The 22041-nt window shown below is 29.8% G+C and overlaps 1 protein-coding gene across 4 annotated transcripts in view; it reads left to right on the top strand.

Annotated features, from left to right (window-relative positions):
• LOC147066314 (whirlin-like) overlaps nucleotides 1-22041 on the top strand; it is a 183241-nt gene that overhangs the window by 81274 nt on the left and 79926 nt on the right. For 2 of the 4 annotated variants that reach the window (XM_085956039.1, XM_085956038.1), the window contains 2 exons: nucleotides 12715-12847; nucleotides 17271-17384. In XM_085956039.1, coding sequence (XP_085812165.1) covers nucleotides 12715-12847; nucleotides 17271-17384 — 247 coding nt within the window. The remainder of the gene's footprint in view (nucleotides 1-12714; nucleotides 12848-17270; nucleotides 17385-22041) is intronic. The other 2 variants (XM_085956041.1, XM_085956040.1) reach the window with 1 other exon arrangement.

Raw genomic sequence — 22041 nt, 5'->3', positions numbered from 1 at the left:
TTTAAACAATATGGTCACCTCAATAATACAACTAGATAACTTTATTTTCACTGTTTTTGAGATAGGTAGCTATTGAATATGATTCTACATCTCTTTCTCTACAAAATGATAAAGCCAGATAAGTCAGAAATTAATGGGGACTATATTAATTTTGTGTTTGAAAATATTAGAAAACTTTAAAACCATAAATGCATTAAATAAATTAAATAATATATCTGCAATATATTTTCTTCTTACAATTTAACATTATTTAATTGTTCCCAATTCGACAAGCAGAACTTTTCATTTTTATTTTAAATATGTACTTTGTTCCAGCTAATTTATTGATTAAAGAAATAATACTTTATAAATAATATTTTCTAAATAAATTAAAATTTGCAGTTTTCCCTTCCCATTCCTATAGACACCTCGCTGGTAAATAGTAACAGACCATGACTTTGAGAAAATATCGATGAAAAGTGAATAATGAGCATACAAATTATTCATCAAATCATACTGCTGAATTATTGCAAACAAAACTTTGGCATGGAGACTTATTTATTCAGTCATCCAGCATCGTCACCTCAGTACCTACAACTAAATAACTCTGATTTGGTCATTGCTGGGAAAATAAAATTTAAAACTTTACTTGATTAACATAAATCTATTATTATTATTATTAAGACCATTTCCGATCCTAATAGGATCATATGGGCCTCCACAGAGTAGAGGTTTGTATCAACAGATTTTGTTTTTTACGAGAAATGGATGTCAGCCACTTGCTCAACCTATTAGTTCCATACCCTGACTCACACACAAATTGAAAAACAATACGTGTACTAGCCAGACCCAGGATTCGAACCTGTGACCCATGGCGTTATAGTCCAACGTTTAAGCTGCGCGGCCACCGTGGGTGATATAACAAAGTAGTCGGGAGCCTATAAGCACGCGGATGGTTTTTCGTATGACCTGCCCTCTAGAGATTGTTTAATATTTTTTTCGAATGAATTAGTTTCTATTTTAGTAATTTTATCATAGCGGGTATATAGAAAAATATTTTGTTCTTGATAAAAAATGAGTGTCATATACTTATGTGGCACTTAGGTTGCTGACCACTGATATAACTCTTTAACGCAGACCGTAGAATTATCATTCGTACAATCCGATATAAATCTAGAACAGGTTTCTTAACAGATTTTTTTTTAACTTGAAATGATTATTAGCAATTCATTATTAGGCCGTTGGCCAAGAGGCATAATCGCCGGCCTATAACGTCGTAGATCCCAGGTTCGAATCCTGGGTCTGGCAAATACACAATTTGTTTTTCAATTTGTATTGACACTGAGTATGGTCCTAATATGTTGATCAAGTGGCTAATGTCTATTTCACGAAAAAACATAAATATTTTAATACAAACCTCTACTCTGTAGAGGCCAATGACATTAATATGGACGAATCATCTGGAAAAAAAATGACACTCACTTTATTGTCGGGTCTGCCTAATGGCATAATCTGTTCTAACGCCATTACAATAAAGGTGATATTGCTATAAATTCCTGATACTTTTTGTTGGGTCTGCCGAATGGTTCCGGTTCAAACGGGTTCGCTCAAATGAACATTGACATTAGAAATACTGCTCCAACGCCATTACAATAAAGGTCATATTGCTATAAATTCCCGATGCGTGATATCGCATAATGGAAATTGCGTGACGTCTACCTATACATGCGAATGCGCGAATTTACTTGCTAGCTACTGTATTGAGTGCGTCGTCCATTAATAATGTCATTGGTAGAGGCCCATATGATTGTATTAGCATCGGACATAGTCATAATAATTATGACCATCATCTGGATCAAAACACATAAAACTTGAATTTTCACACGTGGGATTCGATTTCACAATTTGCAGCCTCAGAATCGGATATCCTACCACGTGTCTAACGTAGCTGTTGGTTAATAACAATAATAATAGATTCTGTGGTACAGTGTTTTATTACCAGCTGTAACGTATTGAGTTGCAGTTACTTGACTAGCCGCAAACTATTGTTTGGCGGAAGCCAAAGTTCAACTAACAATGAGACTAACGACATTACAATGTACCATAACTACAATATACGTAGCTATTTATATTAAATTGAAATAACGGTAAATTTCACTGCCAGCCACTGCAGAATTCCAAAGTAAAATTTTCCCATACCTCCCAGACATCTTACAACTAGAAATTGAAGTATTGATTGCTGGACAATGAAAACTTTCAGTGCATATTATACAATCCAATATTACACAGTTACAGAAAATGTGGGTATTTGTGAATTCACGTCGTGCTAGTAATAAAATCATTTTTTTTAATATTTTATATGATTCATCAACATAAAAACACTCGGAAAAACGATTATCAACCCTAATTGTGTAGTAACACAATAATTAATAGTGAACAATTAGACTGTAAATATTTAGAGTAATCTAAATTGTATTATTAATTAACAATGATTATTAAATTTATATATCGCTACCTGAAAGCAACAGAGGGAGTCAAACATACTAGTTTTGAGATAATTAAACATGTTAATATTGTGATCGTTAACTATGTCTTTATTTTGTTTTTCCTGCGGTAAGGTGGTAATATTGTACGATTTTTTCTATAACATTATTAATAGTGGGTTATTTCAGTTATTCTACTGTTGCTTGTAGTAACAGAATATTTTTTAATAAGCGCAACATTTTTATTTTTCTTTTAAATAAGATATTACATTTTTTTAAATCTAAGTGATTCATTATGTAGGTATGTACAGCTTTCAGCAATCGATTGGCATATTTATCTCACAATTGACTTTTTCACTTTATCTCACTGTTGTTTTCAGGTATCGATATAGGAATGAATTAAATTTAATGTCTAAATATTATTGAATAATACAACAAATAGAACTTTGAAAACCAGAGCTATTAGAACCCCCATTTTATAAAGGTTCAGTTCTGGGTTCGGTGTCCATGAAAAAAGGTCCGGTTTATACTGATAAATTGAAGCGCCGGTTCCGGTTCCGGTTATTCATAATATTAATATCAGAGTTAACTCACATAGTTTCACTGGGACAAGGTATACGTATCTACCGCTAAGTACACTGTATTAAACTTATAAAAATATTGAAAACATTATACTTAATTCAAAATTAGAAGTTATTAAAGATAAAAAGAACTTTTTATATACAACATTTTTAAATTTTCTGTTGAACCATATAAACTTAACTTGACTAGCTTAAACTATCAAAAAAAAATTGTACTTGACATGTCATATTGATTTCCATAGTAACGCACATATATATTAATAATTTGGTTGCTAGGACTTCAGACCCCTAGCAACCAATAATGGTGTGGAAATAACTTTTCATACAAAACAGAATTAACTGAAAATGAATTCAATTCTACTTAAAGATGGCTAAAAGTATTAAAAAATGCATTGGCATCGTGTTCTGATATATTCTAAAAGTTTCAAATATCTAGCTAGTCGGGAAGTTAGTTAAAAATCGATTGCAAGATTTGTATCGGACAAATAAGAATACGAGCTAAGAAAAACGTTGTAAAAAATAACGTTGTTTCATCGCGATTTTTCATTACAAAATAAATGTATGTTTGTAAAATACACCTATTATCAAGTGTGTATGAAAATATTGAACTATAATAGTATTGCACCATTTATAAAAGGCAGAAAAAAGCTAATCAAAATCGTGCCGCACTTAGATTAGATTAGTAAAATATTCTATTCAGTTTACTTAATTAAAACAAGATGATAATATTACATCTAGTTCTAGTTTGATTAAATTAATGGATGTATTTTCAATATTCAGAGCCCATTCTGTAGTTGGTTTCCAATACAAATTCCACAAATGCATTCGTAACTCGTGTCAGACGGCACAGTTCAGCCGATGTGAATGCAAATCGGTGTGTTCTATAATTCCACAGACGTTGGTACGTAGCCTGAAACAGCCCGAATGTTGTTTGGTAATAACAGCGGCGGGCATTCCGGACGTGCGCTGTGCACAAATGAACGTTTCGCGTCAGCCATTTTACCTGTAAATTGTTATATAAACATGTTGAATTGTAGACGTTAACACCAGACGAAAGTTGTTCAGACACGAATATCGGGAGTTTACAATCAAATTGCAAAAAAAATCCAATTGATTTTGTATAACCGATCGCACGACATGTAATGGTATTTTTTAATTTGAAAGTTAAACATATCTTAAATCTTCTCCAACTCTAGGTATCAATGTACAAAAAAATAATAATATTTATTTATCATTTAGTAAGTTATGTATGATGGTGGTTATATTTTTTACCAATGACTAACTAATCATTATTTGAACTGAAAAGCGTTACCTAACTTAAGTTAACACACGATAATATCAATGGTTACTTCTTAACGAAAAAACACGAAACTTGTAATTTGATACCTAGATATTTTTTTTTTAATAATTTCACATTTTAATTAATAAATACGTATCTATTCATTAAAGAGAAACATAGGTAGTCTTTTTATTTAAAGTCAATAGTGAACTTGAAATTATAAAATGAAAATTCGTTAAATGATCCCATCTTATCATTATAAAATATTTTATGGTGATGTTTATTTTATTAATAATTAGTTCATTAAGTTTTTTTTTCTATATAGTAGTATCTATAGACTAAAGACGCTTAGAAAAGATTTTTGACAAATTAGTCGTAATTTTTTTATATTATTTAATTATTTTACGATTTTTATAAATAATAATAATTACAAGATAAAAAGAACTTTTTATATACAACGTTTTTAAATTTTCTGTTGAAATCTTATGCCCAATATGCTCAAACTTGTACTTGATACTAAGTAAATAAAAAACAAACAAACAAACAAATATAGAATACTGAAATGTCATTTTGATTTCCATAGTAACGCACTTATATATTAATAATTTAGTTGCTAGGACCACCACCTTAGCAACCAATAATAGTGGATTGGATTACGGATTTCTTCCGAAATAACTTTTCATACAAAACAGAATTAACTGAAAATGAATTTAATTCTACTTAAAGATGGCTAAAAGTATGAAAAAATGCATTGGCATCGTGTTCTGATATATTCTAAAAGTTTCAAATGTCTAGCTAGTCGGGAAGTTAGTTAAAAATCGATTGCAAGATTTGTACTGGATAAACAACCACCGGACAAATAAGAATACGAGCTAATAAAAACGTTGTAAAAATGTGTATACTTAACTCGAAATTATTTTTATTATATTATAATATAAGCTACTATGATGCAATAGAGAATTAAAGTTTATCGCGATAAATAATCAAAATTCTCCATTGACCGTAAAACCATTATCGGTATTCTCAATATGGAAAGCATTTTACTATTACAATGGGTGCGTTTTTCTTTCTTCTGAAAAACGGTTTCAATTCATTTAATATTTATATAAGTTCTACGTTCTTTTTTAGAAAAAATCCTTCTGTTAAATTCTGTTATCGACATTTAGCAATTAAATACGTACCTGAAATAAATACAGGACTAATTGCGACACAATCAAACAACTGCAAAAGTATAAAATTTCTATATTATGACATCACCGACACTCGTCAAAATTTTAAATTTTAACTAAGATAAACAAAAGAAAAACGGATGAATAGCAGTGCTACCTAATATTATGAAAGACTCCATGTAGCAAATGACAACTCTCATGTTTAGTGTGAAAATAACTGACTGTCATGATATATTTTAATTTTGTGATCGCTTTCAATGGATATTGATATTTTAATTTTCAACTATACATCTCAATTTTAAACAATTAGCAGTTTGCGCTTTTGTTGTAACAGCTATTACAATCTCAAAACATTTGATACAACAAAACTAAAAATATATAATTTAACAAAACAATGCTTATCTGATTAGTAGTTACAATGTTTATAGGTATATCATAAAAGCACACTTAATAATATGTTACCATTTTAATAGGAATCGCGCAACCTAATATGACTTATCAGTTATCAATATAAATATAACATAATATTATTTCAGATAATATTTCCATTAAATTTATCACAGCACTTTGATCTACGAAATATATGTAACTTAGATATCTAAACCATTTTATTTTATCTTTACATAAAAGCTTCGGCGAAAGCCGGCTTTTTTCAGGAAACTGTATAAAACCTCAAACAATATAATACGTTCAGCCTGCATTATTAAATAATACAGTTTTTCATATTATTTATCAGGCAAACGAAAATTTAATATCAGCTTTTTTATTTATTTGAAAAAGACACGTTGAGTACATAACAAATTATTAATTCAGGACGTTCACAACATGACATTTAGAATAAAAATTACAAGTAATCAGTTCGGAAAATCAGAAAAAACAAAGTGGAGGAAAAAAAGAAAGCAAAAATAGTTTTATACAAAAGAAATAAAATTAAAAAAAACAACAATGATTCAAAAAGTACAAATTAAACAATAAAATAGAATTTTAAAAACAGAATATATAATGGATCGCCAAAAATATCTACATCTCTAGGGAGTGCATTGAACAACCGCACAGCCCTCGCTATTGGTGCCTGGTGAGCCTGACATGAGGAAACAGCTTTTACCCAAAATAGGTCATGACTGCGACCACGCATGTAATTGACGGGTACGTAAAAATTTAAATTTTCTAGAATATCGGGATTGAAAATGATACCACGTGAGAGCAGGGAAAAATACTTTAAGAGCAGAAGTGACCTACGAGCTTCAAGAGAATGAAAGGCGAGCATGCCTTGAAGAAAGTTAGTCGGAAAAGACTCGTTTAAGAAGGTGTCAAAAGGAAAATAATTATAAACTTTAAAATAGAGATGACGAAGAATTTTTTTCTGAACACGCTCTAAAACTATATATCAGCAATATTTTTAACGATAATAAATTATAATTATAGAAGTATTTTGTACCCACCATATAATAAAGTTTCGCGTCTTACTTTATAGGTTATATGGGTTTACAAATTCACGGCTGGGTCAAAGTCACGTGTTGTTTTTTTTCAATATTGGGTAAATGCACTGGTATCCGGACAGTTAACTATTTTCTCACCTTATTTTCGATTATCTTTTCCATTTTTAGAAGAAAACAAAATATGTTATGATTTATAAATGTTAACATATATATTCTTTTGGTTTATAAATATTTTAAAAATCTATATTTAGGTAAATTACTATCATATTTCTCATGTTAAGAAAAATGGTTGGTTTTTTTAGTCTCCGGACACACAATCTTAGTTTCCGGACGTACTATTTTTAGTGGTCGGACAGATTATTTCGTATAGAAAATAAGACAAGTTTTGGTGTTAAAAATTTTTTTTTTCACGTTTAAACAATTTTAGTTAATACAGTGATGCAATAAAAGCAGAAATAGTTCACAATGAGCACTCAAGCAACTGCTAACTTGAAAAAAAACATATTTTTATTTATTCAATGTGTTTCTTTCATATAGTTCTGTCGAAGTAATTTTGAGTGCAAATTGGGCAAAGCAAAATGAAATAAAAAACTGAACTTCATAAATCAAATGGTAAAACTAATAAACATCTCAAGTGAGTTGACCAAATTTTGACATTAATTTTTATTACATCCAAAAAATCTCAAACTGTGTAACTTTTGTTTGTGTTCTATAATATGCAAAGCAGGCTTACAAAAAAAAACATACTTGAGAACTGCTGGCAACTAAATTATTGCCATTGATAATTTTAAAAAAGTTCAACACTTCAGTCACCATAATTATATTTCCAAACGCACTAAAATAAATTTCAATACTAATCCTAATCCCTTCTCTGACGAAAAATAAATGTTTTCAAGTGCTATTTTCAATCATAAATATAAAAGAGAACTAAGTGTAAAAAATCCATGCTTGAATCAAGCACTCTTCAGTAGTTTTACAGAGAAAAAAATGCTTCAGTGCTATACCCCCAACCCAATAGCCTGGATATGTGACTTAATGTCTAAACACCTACACACCCGGAACCGGGTAATACGGGTGTCTAGTGATTATACGGGTGATAAACATATTAATTTAGGTCTAAGTTTAAACAAAAATTACATACAAAATCTTTTAGTGATGCTTCACTATAAGATAACATAGACATTGTCGTGCATTTACGGTGAAACCAACGAACACATCCATCACAGCCAATGTTCTTTAATAAACCATCCTCAACATCACTTTCTAATTCATCAGAACAATTTTGGCAAATCGCCTTTTTCGCTTTCCTTTTTTTATTTGTCTTCTCTTTTCTAAGGAACACCTTTCATCTTTTATGAATTGCTGTACTTTTGTCATCCTTCACTTTTTCTTCTATGATCTTCCTCCACGCTTCCGAAGAAATGGCGCTTGGTGCTTTGACAGTGTCTTATTATTCTATTTTTACTCCCAAATTGAGTAGGTTTGGGGTAAAAAAGATGAGATTTTAATGTTAAATTGCTCACACTTGATGAACTGGTGCTTGCATTTGACGTACTCGTACCAGCTATTGGAGATAATTGTGTAAATACATAATAATTAATTAGAAAATAGCTTTGTCCGGTCATTCAATATTGAATTTTAGTCGCCGGACAGCAGGATCAAAATTATAAAATCGTGTCCGAAAACTAAAAATATTTACAATTCTATGTTTGTCCTTTTCTATCTTGTATGAAACCAAGCAAGCCTCGGTGTGATACTGTACACACACAAATACTCAATGTCTCTTATAAATTCAGTGCCCGGACACTGCGTCCGACAACTAAAAAAAGATAAAATTTTGCACTTTAGTTGCCGGACACCAAATAGTTAACTAAATTTAACAAAATATATTATTTTTATCATTGAATAATATACAAGAACATATTACTGAATAATATGAAACATCTTTGAAGCGAATAAATGAAATAATCATAGTTTTAACGTACTTTTTGTATCCTTCGTTCACTAATTATTTTTTAAGAAATCGAATATTTTTTTTGTTCGAGTCAGCATGTGCACCACTACTAATGTAATACTATATAATGAATTCCTTTGTGTGTGACAAATATAATTTTATTGGTCAAGGAACAATACAGGCACAATATGTGAGTCATCCTTCATATGAAACTCTCATACTTTGCTTATTTTCGTTATATTTGTACAAAACTGTCCGTATACTGAAGCTGTCCGGGGACTAATGCAGTTACCCTTCATAGTTTAGATTGAAACTTTTCAACCAGATTATTTTTTTAAAATACATTATGATGAAGTTACGCTTCGAGTTTTTTACAGAGTTAATATTTTTAATTAAATTTAAAAAAAAATCCATAGATACGTGATCGTTTATAAAAAATATGATTTTCGCAAATGCTCCTTTTTAATAACCATAGAAAGTAACTCAACGGTACCAATATTGTTTTACATCTTTATTTAGAAACCAATTACGAGGGGTCATAGGGATTGCAATACCGAATGAAAATATCAATACCGGTGTTTCGGTATTTATTATTGAATACCGGTATTCGTTAAAACATAAGCACCAACTTATCAGTAAATATATCTATTACAATCTCGTTGAAAACATTATTTTATAGAAAAAATCTACCTACTTACATTATGGTGACATTTAAAAATAATTATTATTGACAATATTGTAGAATTGGTGATTTTTACAAATAATTTGAATATATTGATAATTTCAACTAAAGTCCTCAAAAAGGCTCGCTCATTAAGCGCGGCTGCAGGAAAAGCTTCTTCAATTCAACACTTCTACAATCATCAATAAGGTTATTATAGAATAATTAAACATTTGTCACGGATGTTTTTTATTTCGAAATACTTGTATTCAGTCAATATTTTTCATTTAATCAGCACATAACTTATACACTCAATAGAATAGGAAATACAGTACGAACGGATGAATAAATAACATTAAATTCATTGTCAAAAACGTAAACTATGGTGGTTTCTTAATACCGAAAGTTTCAATATTTTGGATTTTTAAAACCGGTATTTCGTTATTGATAAATACTGGAATACCGGTTTGGAAATACCGGTATTGCAATCCCTAGGATCAATATAATAGAAAAAATGAAATAGAAAAATATATATTTAAAAAAAAAACATTGCATCGGATTGCCAAAAAAATACATTACCATTTATGCACCGAATTTAAATCCTCTAAAAAACCCGTTGGTAGTTTAAAATCAAACCATACGGAGAGCAAGTGAGGCTTAAATTTATCATTGTAAATCATATTGTGATGGTTATTATACAAACCTATTACTTACTGTAATTCATCATATAATATTATTTGTGTATATCAAACCAATATATTAATATAGTTACATTATCTATATTATATTAGTTATGTATTCAAATAAAATACTAAAATAACTAAGTTTTAATGTCTCGATTTCAATAAGGATGCATTTTGAATAGATATTCCTGTACTAGTATGATATCACTACGGTGCAAAAAAGCTTTTGGCGCATTTTGAAATGATATTATTTTGTAGTGCTTGGTTTTGTCATTTTACTGACAATATAAGCCTTATCTATTCTATAATGCCTGGATACTAATGCAGTATGATCCCGTTGCAGGCTTCATATTAAATCCCTTGGATTAGGTACTACCCAGAATTATTCTCGCAATAGTATTATATTTATATAAACTGAACGGGTGGTACTCTCGTAATTCCGGCTAAATAATATATTGAACTATATGAATTGTAACACTTATTCTTTTATAATTATATATAATTATGACACATAATTTTTATAGTTTTATATATATACTTAGACGAATTTTGTTAATGTGAACAAGATTAATATAAATAGAAATAATTTTGTTTTTCTACTCTTAATTTCGCTTGTGTATTAAACGCAGCCCTATTTTTGTATAGGTACCTACCTACAATTTTTCATGTGCGCAGTGCGCGAAAACTATCCCATATGGATACACACGTTTAATATGTCTGCATTTCAAAATATTATACGCTTCATTTAAGTAAAATTACACATTTTAAAGTATTTTCAAAATGTAGCATACTACAAACAAAAAAGGAGAGAAGAGATTCGCACACTCCGCTTGCTATAGAGAGTATATCGTTGAAATTTCGCTGATTGCGTTATATTTCTATCAATATATGTATTTGGATCTAGGATATCGATCTCATGGAATAAAAGAATGGCTAATTAATCCTTGTGAAAAAGACTAATGTGTTAGTTTATCTCTTCCCTTATATATGACCAAAAGTTTCATTTTATAGCCGTTAATGGTGGCTTAGTTGGTCTTATTATAATTAATTTTTAAATTCAATAAACTGGGAATAAGGAACAGTAGGATAACTGCATATCTTCTAACTACAAAATTTAATAAATCCAACTACTTTCGTTTTATTTTTGACTTATTTACCTCTTTTTACGTTGAGACAACAGAAATAACAAAGAAAGCTTTTATCAACACGAAACGTTGTGATGATAGTTTTTTGTAATATTTTTTCAGTACTACAACAATATTATTTTTAATAGATACATATTATATATTCTACATTATGTCTACGTATGTGTCTATTATAGACGATAATATTATGATAATAATAGCTTTACCACAGTTAAAAACTACCTACTTTGTTTAAAATAATCTATTTAACAATAACTGAGTTCGATTAAAATTGAAATTTTTAAGGTTCTACATTCCAAACTATTAGAATATTCCAGGCGTACCTTAAAACTGTCAATAACATTGAATATTTTCTTTGCGTGCTTGCGAAGTGAATTGCATATTATTGACAAGTATCTTTGACGAGTGGACTGGAGTGGACTGCATTACGCATTAGGGAATTCTAAAAAGAGTCAACCAGAAAACAATAATTTATGTATGATAACATACTGCATGTAATATTTTGTATTTAAATGAATAAAAATGTTGATATATACTTATTCATTTGGGGAAATGTTGAATTGATCAACAATTTGAGTAACCTACCAGTTGTAAATCCATTCAATGGTATTCAAAAAACATGCTGCCATACGAAGGATTGAAAATTGTATGTTAAGTATCCCATATATAATATGTATTGTTGTATAGTTAAAATACAAAGGTGAAATTTAAGTAATATATTTATCAATATTGTCAGATAAAGAACTTTACTGTGTTTGATATTAATTTTATTAGTTAAATGAGCTGAATTTACTATTATTTGATACATTAAAATGAGGTAGAAAAGTACTAAAAATCAAGATATATCTAAAAATATATCTAAAAAGATAAAAAGTGGAAGCATGGAGATAACTGAATATGCACCTAATACTCACAAATCGTTGATTGTAAAGAAAAGACAAATTCTAAAGCGAATTATCAGTACCAAACACATATTTTGAAAAACATCAGAAACATTCTTAGAAGAAGTCCTAGAAAAAAAAAGAAGTGGATTCGAAATCATATCTTTCACTTCCGGGTCATCCATTACGCTACCTACTGATTCTTATATCATCGATATCTGATGTAAGTAGTCTAAAAAATTCAGTCATTAGACTACTAAACATTTTAAATTAAATTTTCTTAGTAATGTAATTTAATGTAAAGTGGAATATTTTTACATTATTTTTAATAAAATATACAAATCATGTAAGTTTTCTGAAAACGTATCTTTATCTTTAAATGCGTAATGCAGTTCAAGTCATGCAATCGTCGAACGAAATGGATTCGATAAAGCATAAACAAGGTATTTTGGGGCGGCAGGATCAGTGCGACACGTGGTTTGACGGGTGCACAGGGCCAGGGTCAAGGACGAACGGTCGTCTCTCCCTCAACAGCCCTCGCCCAAGCCCCTTCCCCCTGCAACGCTGATATGGAACCTCCGCTGTCCAGACAGGTGACCATAAAACTGACACTCCATGGCCTGTTCTTTTGGATTTGGCACTATAGTTCTGCCAGCGAGGACCATCAGTCTTGGCTACGTGGCCGTATTTAATTTGTTACTTCCAAAATTCAAAGTGTGGCTTTGATTTTTTAAATGTAGATAATTTAGAATCACTACAATTGTATTCAAGCATGTATCTTTATGTACAATTTTAAAACTACAATGCTAAATTATTGGTAAAACAAATAATGAATATTGAATCTATTTTAATAGTGATATATAACAAACTCTCGCTGGCCGAACTATATTTAATTTATATACATTCAAAATTCACACATCACTCATATGCCAATCAACTTATGTAACTATATTCATAAAAATTACCAACGTAAAATATGTACAAAAAATCAATACATTTACATTTCAGTAAATTGTAATAATTAGGTTTTACGTTCAAAAAGATATACTCATACGGGGATGAGGAACGTGCGACCTTTTAGCTGAATCCAATGTTTACAGAATTGATCCTATTATTTTTTATTAATGTGTTTTGTTCATTTTTTATTACCTTTACTTCTGTACCTCAAAGTCATAAAACATGATGTCCAATTTTAGTGAAAATGAGTTATTTAAAGATTTTCTACCCAAATTATCATACATAAGGCCCAATTTACACTTTGAGTTTCATAACAGAAACAATAAAGCCGTAAGGCCATCTCCAGATGACGCGTTTCTCGTCGTGATGTGGATGGCTTAATGTAGTAATAGTATCTCGACCGCGCGCGAGAGGTAACAAGTCGCGAGTACAAATGGACGGCTCAATGACGTCACATGTACCTGGAATGCGCGCGAGTTTTTACGTGCGAGTCAAATCGCGCCTATGAGCATGAAAATTAAATTATTATATTGCGTTTCCTCGAACGCATTCAAGTCATTATCAATAATATCATGGTTAGTTAAGAGCGTACTTCAGTGAAACGGCAAATAATTTTTAACAGTAGGTGCGACGAAATTTCTCACTCGTCGCCTGGACTCGCCAATCGGAGACCGACGGTCGAAGTGTGCGCACGTCGATTTGTTTTATCATGGCGTCGGATGAAAATATTCTTAAATCGTGTAAAGATGACTAAAAAACTTTACGTATGTGCTTAAAAAAGAAAACATGTTAATGAATATACTATTATTATTAGTAATATAACAATAAACATAACATTAAATGGACGCATGTTGGATTTTTATGACAAATTATATTTCGTTCGGAACGCGTCATTTGCACAATCCGCCCATCGCCTAGCCACAATCTTTTTATACCATGCCTCAACTGAAGTATAGCCTTAACATTAAAATTAACAACAATCTGTGTAACGTCAAATTACGAAAATAAATCAGTAATAGTATAGTCAATACAATGTAACTAATTTCTGCATTTATTCAATTAGTTACTATTGTACTTAATTTTTTTTTTACAAAATAATTAGAATTGATTAAACTCCGCCTTAGTATGTCTCATTTTACATAATGCGGCCTTCATATAAGAAAACGTTCCTCACCCCTGTAATAGAATATATTTTTTTATATTACGGTGATTTATTCCCACTAAGTATTATCTATGTGTTGATGAACTAAAGTTACCAAGTTTAATAATGTATACATAGTTTCTAATCTATACTAACCTATTACAAAACATCTTAATTATACCAAATTATAAATTTTATAAATATAACCAAATCTTGTTATCGTTTTAAATGCTTAGCGAGCAAAAATTCACGAAAATTTAATTATAAAGCATGCCGATATTCTTTGCGGCATTATTATTAAATTCTTTAGAATTCGTGTAATCATTTTTTCATTCCAAAGAGGTCGTATCATGGCCGGTGATTTACCGTTGGAATTCTCACAATTACTTTTAATTGAGTTTTGTTTCTATTAATGCTCCTTAAGTTCAAGCACTTGCGCATAATTTATAGCCAATCTTGTTATAAATCAGTGAAAGTTCTTCGCAACAAATAACTGATAATATTACTTCTTACATTTTAGATAATAGCTTATTTCTCTAAAATTTCTTTTTTACAATAATACGACAATTCTGAGAAAAAAAATCTGGACTGAGAAAATAAATCCAACATGGCCTTCTTCGAAAAAGCGATGTTATATTATTATTTTAATATTGATTATCTTCTTCAATGTTACAAGGTTGTAAGTTACTTCAAAGCAATCTAAATTCAAATGATCATAGCCCCCCCCCCCCATAAGGGGCAGACAGTACTCTAGCCGGGTGGCCCGCACTCAGACTCGACCTCCGCCAGATAAGTGAAAACATCATAAATTTGCTTAAATAGTAAAAAAAAAAACTCGCCTGTGGTGGTATTTTACTTGAAGATTATTAACATTTTAAAATATGTGTTTGTGCAATGCATTTTTTTTATAATTGTATAGGTACTTCATAAATCACAAAAATACACTGAATACACCATTCGGAAAATGCTTCTGTAAAGCTCCACACTGCCTAGAACCCTAGCGATAGGCAAGGGGTCCCGCTTCATGGTGTGGGGGTCATGCAAAATATTTTGTTCATAAAAAAGAAACATATATTTTAAGAACAATGAAAATTAATTATTATAGGTTTAATGAAGCAATAAATTAAATATTATTATTACCACTTGTATATAATCATCAATTATAATGTTATTATAATATTAAATGGGAACATGTGTAGCTCTATTAAATCAAGCTTCATGTTTTTATAGAAATGAGTTATCAGTGATTTTTTTTAAATAAATACTAATAATATTGATACACATTTTTTATGAAAAAAAAGTTTTTTTTTAATATTATATTGGCAATTAATTTTGAATATGTAATATTAAATCATTGATATTCAATTATTTACAATATGTGTAATAGCTCAGAAGAATTGTATACGGCCTGACTTAAAAAAACGTTAAGTACTTATAACCTTGTTATATTGAAAAAGTTATGTCGTTGTTAATTATAAAGAAATAAAATTAATGCAATAATTAATAACGAAAAATTCGCATTTGTCATATAATATTCGCATTCATTTATATTATTTTGTTCACCATATTATAACAATATTTACATTGTCTTAGTTATCATATTATATTTATTAAAACAATATTAAAATATATACTTATATCAAACATCATGTCCATTTTAATGCGAAATCACTTCGATATAATATTATAATGCAGTGGGTGTTTTTTTTCAATATAATTTTGAACGAATCTTTCTTATCTGTCTATTGTTTTAAAACTCCTGTTTATTTATGTTTTACTAGCATCACTTTTAATTATTAGGAATATTCCAACAGATACACATAAATGATTATGAGGCTCGAACAACCAACCCTCATAAAGTTACTTAGCACTTACACACGTTATATAATAATTATAATATTATATTACACATACTAGTGTAATACACAACATATTAATGCACTATAAGATACACCCACACCACTCAATAAACTGTATTTATACACACTATGTTACTGAATATGTATGTATGTTATTTAGATGTTAGTGAGCTTAGCTCAACAATTTAGTGCTTTAGGCACCAATAGAAATATATAAGAAATTACTCACTAGGAATAATAGTATTTCTTTAAGTAAATATAATCTATCTTAACGAAATAGACGTAGCTATTTGAAAAGAACATAATATATATTTTAATGCAAGTTATAAAATATCTTTAATTGTACAACAAAAATAACAGATTAAAGAAAAATAATAATATTTAACCTAAATAAGGATTATTTTATTGTGTAACTACTTCAAATCAATTATTTTCATCTTTTATCAATTATAAAACCTTAAAATTCAGCCAAAGACCATAAATAAATAAATAAGATTTTATTATTTTCGATAAAAAGTCAAAATAAATCAATAAATATCATATTACTAAGCCAAAAAGGCATAAGGCACATCATTATGTGTGCCAAAAGTGAGTCCGCAAGAATTATGTAGATAGTGAAAAATATACCTATAACAAAACCAATTTATTGTGGTCTCCAGTAAAGTTGCAAATACTTGTCACTTACACCCTTTAGCTTAAATTTTAGTTGTAAATTGTAATTTACGCCCTTTTGGGTCTCGAAGAATCGTTTTACTTAATTTTTAATAATTATTGTCCCTCAAAATAATTCAAAGAATCCAAAAAACATACGTAGACAATTATCTATACATCAACGGCAAGTAATTGAAATCTCTAAATTTCAGTTTAATATCCGGTTTTAAAGCTAACTATACTACGGTTACCTTTTACTATTAAATGTTATAAAGTGTTATACTGTAAACAATTGAATGACAATCACTAATATATTTTTTCTTTGATGTGTGTGTGTGCGTGCATGGTGCGTATGCTATTTTTTGCACCTGCCTGCCTTGATGATGGACAATTACAACGTGGCTCCAGGACTACTGCAGCGGTGACGAAGCAGATGGCGCCCGATCGAGGCGACACTCCTCACCTGGTGGATCAAGAGAAGGCAGCACCGCGGCCTTACATACTGCTAATTACGACGACTCGGTAAGTTGAATATTACACCCAAAACAAACATCTAATAATGTCATTGATCTTACAATGTGTACTTTCGCATATAAACCCGAGAGGTGAATTTGGTTATAATAAAATACAAGTTTTACAATCGAAACAAAAAATTACCTAAATTATTAATTAATATTGGTATTTAATTTTTTATGTTAAATACAATACGCATTTCAATTAAAATAGTATTCTTTATAACTCAAAAATTTGGGTTTTCTTGTAAAGAACCTAGTTAACCTCGCCGGGTTATATTTTATGTATTTACCGGAAGTTGTTCATTTTACTGTAGGGAACATTGTACGGTCAATATTTTGTATCAATACAATATATTGATAAAAATATTCATTGATTGGTCGGTGTAAGGTATATATATTTATTTCCCATTGATAATATACGTAGGTACTTAATTATTATAATAGTATGCAACACCGTGTGCTATCGGTTGTTAAAAAGAAAAAGGACTTAACCCGCACAAATCAAATTTTACAGGAGGCACAAAAACGTTTTTATTATAGTTTTCGGCCAAAGTTAAAATATACAATAGATATAAACCGTGCATGAAGATAGCACTATTTTGGTTTTCTATGATCAAAATCTGATATTAATAAATTGTTGAGGTAATTAAAGAAAAAAACAATGAAAATTATGGTTTCCAACATTACTTATTTCTTTTAAAAAAAATATAACCTAAGTTTAGATAATAATTTGGTATTTGTAACAAAAATTCTTTGAACACAGCGTGTATTTAGTCGTGTTCAATATAATTATACAACAAGATTATCGAGTGTAATAATTTATATACATACATAACTTAAAAGAGGATACTATTTTATTTTCTTGCATATCCTCAAAGTATTTAATATAATTTTGACCACGTTATATAGATAGATTAAATTAGTAACTTTTAAGTTTTATCTTTACATAAAAATATATATAATCTGCTCAATTATGCTTATTCCAACATTCTATCAAGAGCACATGGATCCGTTTTGGATATATTTATGTTTATATAAAGTAATTTAAGGTATTTTACTATAATTATTTACCATTCATAACAGCTTATTCATTTTCGACGTTAAAAAAATAGTTATTACAAAAGCTCTTCTAGGCAAATGAAATCATTCCTGATCGCTATTAAACTATCTGAATTACCTGCTAATGGTATTTTATTTAAATTATAAAAAAATCTTATGTCGTATGCCATTGCTTCATTAATATATTTGAAGAATATACAAAATATATTGTTTTATTTTATTAATAATTTTATTTGTTGTCCGCGGTGATCAATTCTCCTGGAACAAGTAAATTTACATTCTTAAATAAAACTATATTCTGTGTAGAGTTCGTAAATGGGTAAATTATTTATACGTTAGTTAAAATTATTACTTCGGATGGTATAAAGCTTGTAAATACGCAGTGGCGGAACCACATTATTTCATAATACCCTACAGCACTAACAATATCGAAAAATTTTCAATTAAAAATATATATTCGCAAGTACCTACTATATTTTTCTTAAATAGGTTTACATCAATTCTAGGTAGGTATCGTAATAGTACAGCTTGTTAAAATATGCATGACGGTGACTCAAATAAACCATTGAGATAACATAGATGTTCCATGCATATTTTTTAAATATCACGACACGTTTATGATAAATCGTCGCCCTCAAGGAAGAACTCACCAACCAACAAAAGTAAAATCCTGAGATAATCGACTTTTAAACTTTTTGAAAATTTTAAATTGCTCTCATTAGAAAACGAAAATACATAGAAGGAAACGGTTTTTTTTTGTTTGATTGGTTATTTTTATGTTTATGTACATTACATTTAAAACATGTAACCTTTTTCCTGATTTTTTCCATAACACAAATATCTTTTCTATGTAGTTGGTGAATTTTTTGTTTTTGTAATTTTTAACATACAACCTATAGATAGAATTTTGGTGATTTTTTCTAAGATAGAGTTAAAAATTGCAAGATTTTCTGTATAAATAACTCATTTTGAGCAAAAACTGTATTTGGTGAGTTCTTCCTTGAGGGCGACGAAATATCCTTCTTAAGATGTTAACTTGCGTCAAATTATATTTTTCTACATTCTTCCATACTCTTCATCGTGCGGCGCAAGTTTATTCATTGACTACTTGTATATATTTTTAAAAAATGTGCTTCCCTGATATTACATATTTTTAGGTTTTTAAGCTTTTATTTTATTCATTTTGTATAACATAACTCAATCAAAGCTCATTTGAGAGCGTGGCGATCTCAGTAATGTGGCTTCTACTCCTGGGACATTCCCAGCCTTAAACAACTGATCATGCTTAACATCCAAATGTAGGGCATCGTGATACGCTCGATTAAGAACGAGAGTGTTGCGGGGCGGGTTGATTTGGAAAAGTTCATGTCTGTTTTGTTCATTTTATTCCGATCAATTTGATTATTAGTGATTAATCCGAAACAGCTGTCAACATAAATAATTTAAATATCGTCGATTCATCAATTTTCAAAACCATTATAATTACGTTCAGTCAAGTAAATGATAGTTCAATGAATATATTTTGCATTTATTTAAGTTAAATTTTTATATAAAATAAACTTTTCGCGCTATAGATTTTTTTTATAGATTTTACGAGTGGGTCCAGAATTTGAAGTTCCGCTACTGTAAATAGACACCATTATGATTTAGTATGTACTTTTATTATTACCGCCTTTAAATTAATAACTGTATAGATTGCATTCAACAAATTACACGGTGCCCATCAAATTGCACCTCATAATTCATACATAACCAATACCATTGATGCATTACGTCAATGTACGATACTTAACTTCGTAGCGGTGCCTTAACCTCTCATAGAAATGAGTTTCCCAACTCGGAATCGTCGACTTTCTGTGAGAATATTATCCATCATCATGCAACGGTTGTGTAAGACAAGTCAAAAGTGAGCATGATGTTTCATTATAAGTACAGGTTCGTTAGTGACACTGTTATGTGTCTAAATTACAGTGTAAGTGTAGGTACGGTGCAATGATAATTGCACTACTGTCTCGTATTTGTTTTAATACCTACATTAAAAGAACATCTTATTTTGTCACGTTTTTATTTTAAAGAAAATGAATGAATGAATGAATGAAATGAAAAAACGGACTACTCGTCCACGAATTAAGTTAACTACAAGTGACTTCAGTTGCACGTTATTTACAGAAAACTTCACACTACTACTGTGACATTTATTTGCTAATTTGCAGGTCATGTAAAGTTAAGAAGCTATTACTTACACTTCGGCATTATTATTTAGTTGAAAATTTTGTATAAAATCGTTTATTACTGCAATGGAGTAAGTGATCACAATGAACATTAATTGCAGCTATTGCGTGTGTCAGATAAATGGAATGCCAACTGAGCGATGTTAATATTTGTGGAGTTTAACCGTACTCCATGCGTTTGGTAAATACTTTAAAATGTCATAACAGAAATAACATATAAGGCTCCTTTCGATTTATAGTCCAAATTTTTTGCAATTACCTAACAAACTACTCACCCAAACTATTGACATTTATTCTGGAAAATTTATTCAGGCGACTTGACTGGGTGATCGGAGAGACAAAGGAACTATTATTATTGACGCCGAATACCTCAATCATCAGCGATTTGCAGACGTCATTGTCATCTTTAAGAAAAGCTCAAAGAACTTTCAGGACGAGATGCATAACTTAACAAATGAAATCTGCAAAGTGGATTTAAAGATAAATATCTCGAGGATAAACTAATGATAAACTTTACTGGTATGCTGAACTAAATAAGTATATTCGAAAGCAAAGGGGCCTCTCTTCTCTCTCGTTATTTATGCATATCACTCACTTTCTGTAATGTTAAACTTAAGACAGATAAAGGTTTTGATTTAAACATTGGATTAAGTTTCTAAGTATACACTACTCTTATATTAATACAATTTTAATGAATATTATAATATAGTCATCTAAAATCGCCTCAAACTGTATAATTATTTTTATCCGCATATCTTAAAGTGTACGGTGGAGAGAAGTCCTTTTGCTTTTAACCTACTCAAATGACCTTTTACTTTTAACCTACTTTAGTACGATCCTCATTAATGGCATTCAAATCAAGTGGGTCAACAACTACGTCTATCTGTGACAATTTTAATTGGTGATAGTCTGTATGACGAGATTTATCGCAGAACCAAACTGGCATGGAACGCATTTGGGCGTCTAATAGTATCTTCAAAAGTAACTTACCATTTTTCCTAAAACATAAAGACCAGCGCTCATGTAAGCACAGTAAATACTTTCAATCAATTATTGATTAATCAACGAATTTTAATAATTTATTGTAAGAATACTAAAATAACTTGAAGAGCAGCTTATTTTATCATATTGTACACTTAGAATTACAATATATTTAAAAGCAACATTTATCATTATTTTTTTTGGCTATGTGTTGTAAATAAATCTACTAGTAAAAGAGATCATTAAAAATTGATTTTAGAAGTTTCAAAACGCGCTGTTCAACTTTGAACAAAAAAATAATCAGTTACAAGTCTCAGTATAATAATTAATGATTTCTTGTTTCGAGCAGTATTGCAAAATATAGAAACTTTTATGTTATTATACGATTGTGTC

This window comes from Rhyacophila brunnea, unplaced genomic scaffold, assembly GCF_057557595.1.
Source record: "Rhyacophila brunnea isolate RB1 unplaced genomic scaffold, BYU_Rbru_1.0 scaffold_5, whole genome shotgun sequence".
NCBI classification, from domain to species: Eukaryota; Metazoa; Arthropoda; class Insecta; order Trichoptera; family Rhyacophilidae; genus Rhyacophila; species Rhyacophila brunnea.
This window is presented reverse-complemented; position numbering and strand designations above follow the sequence as displayed.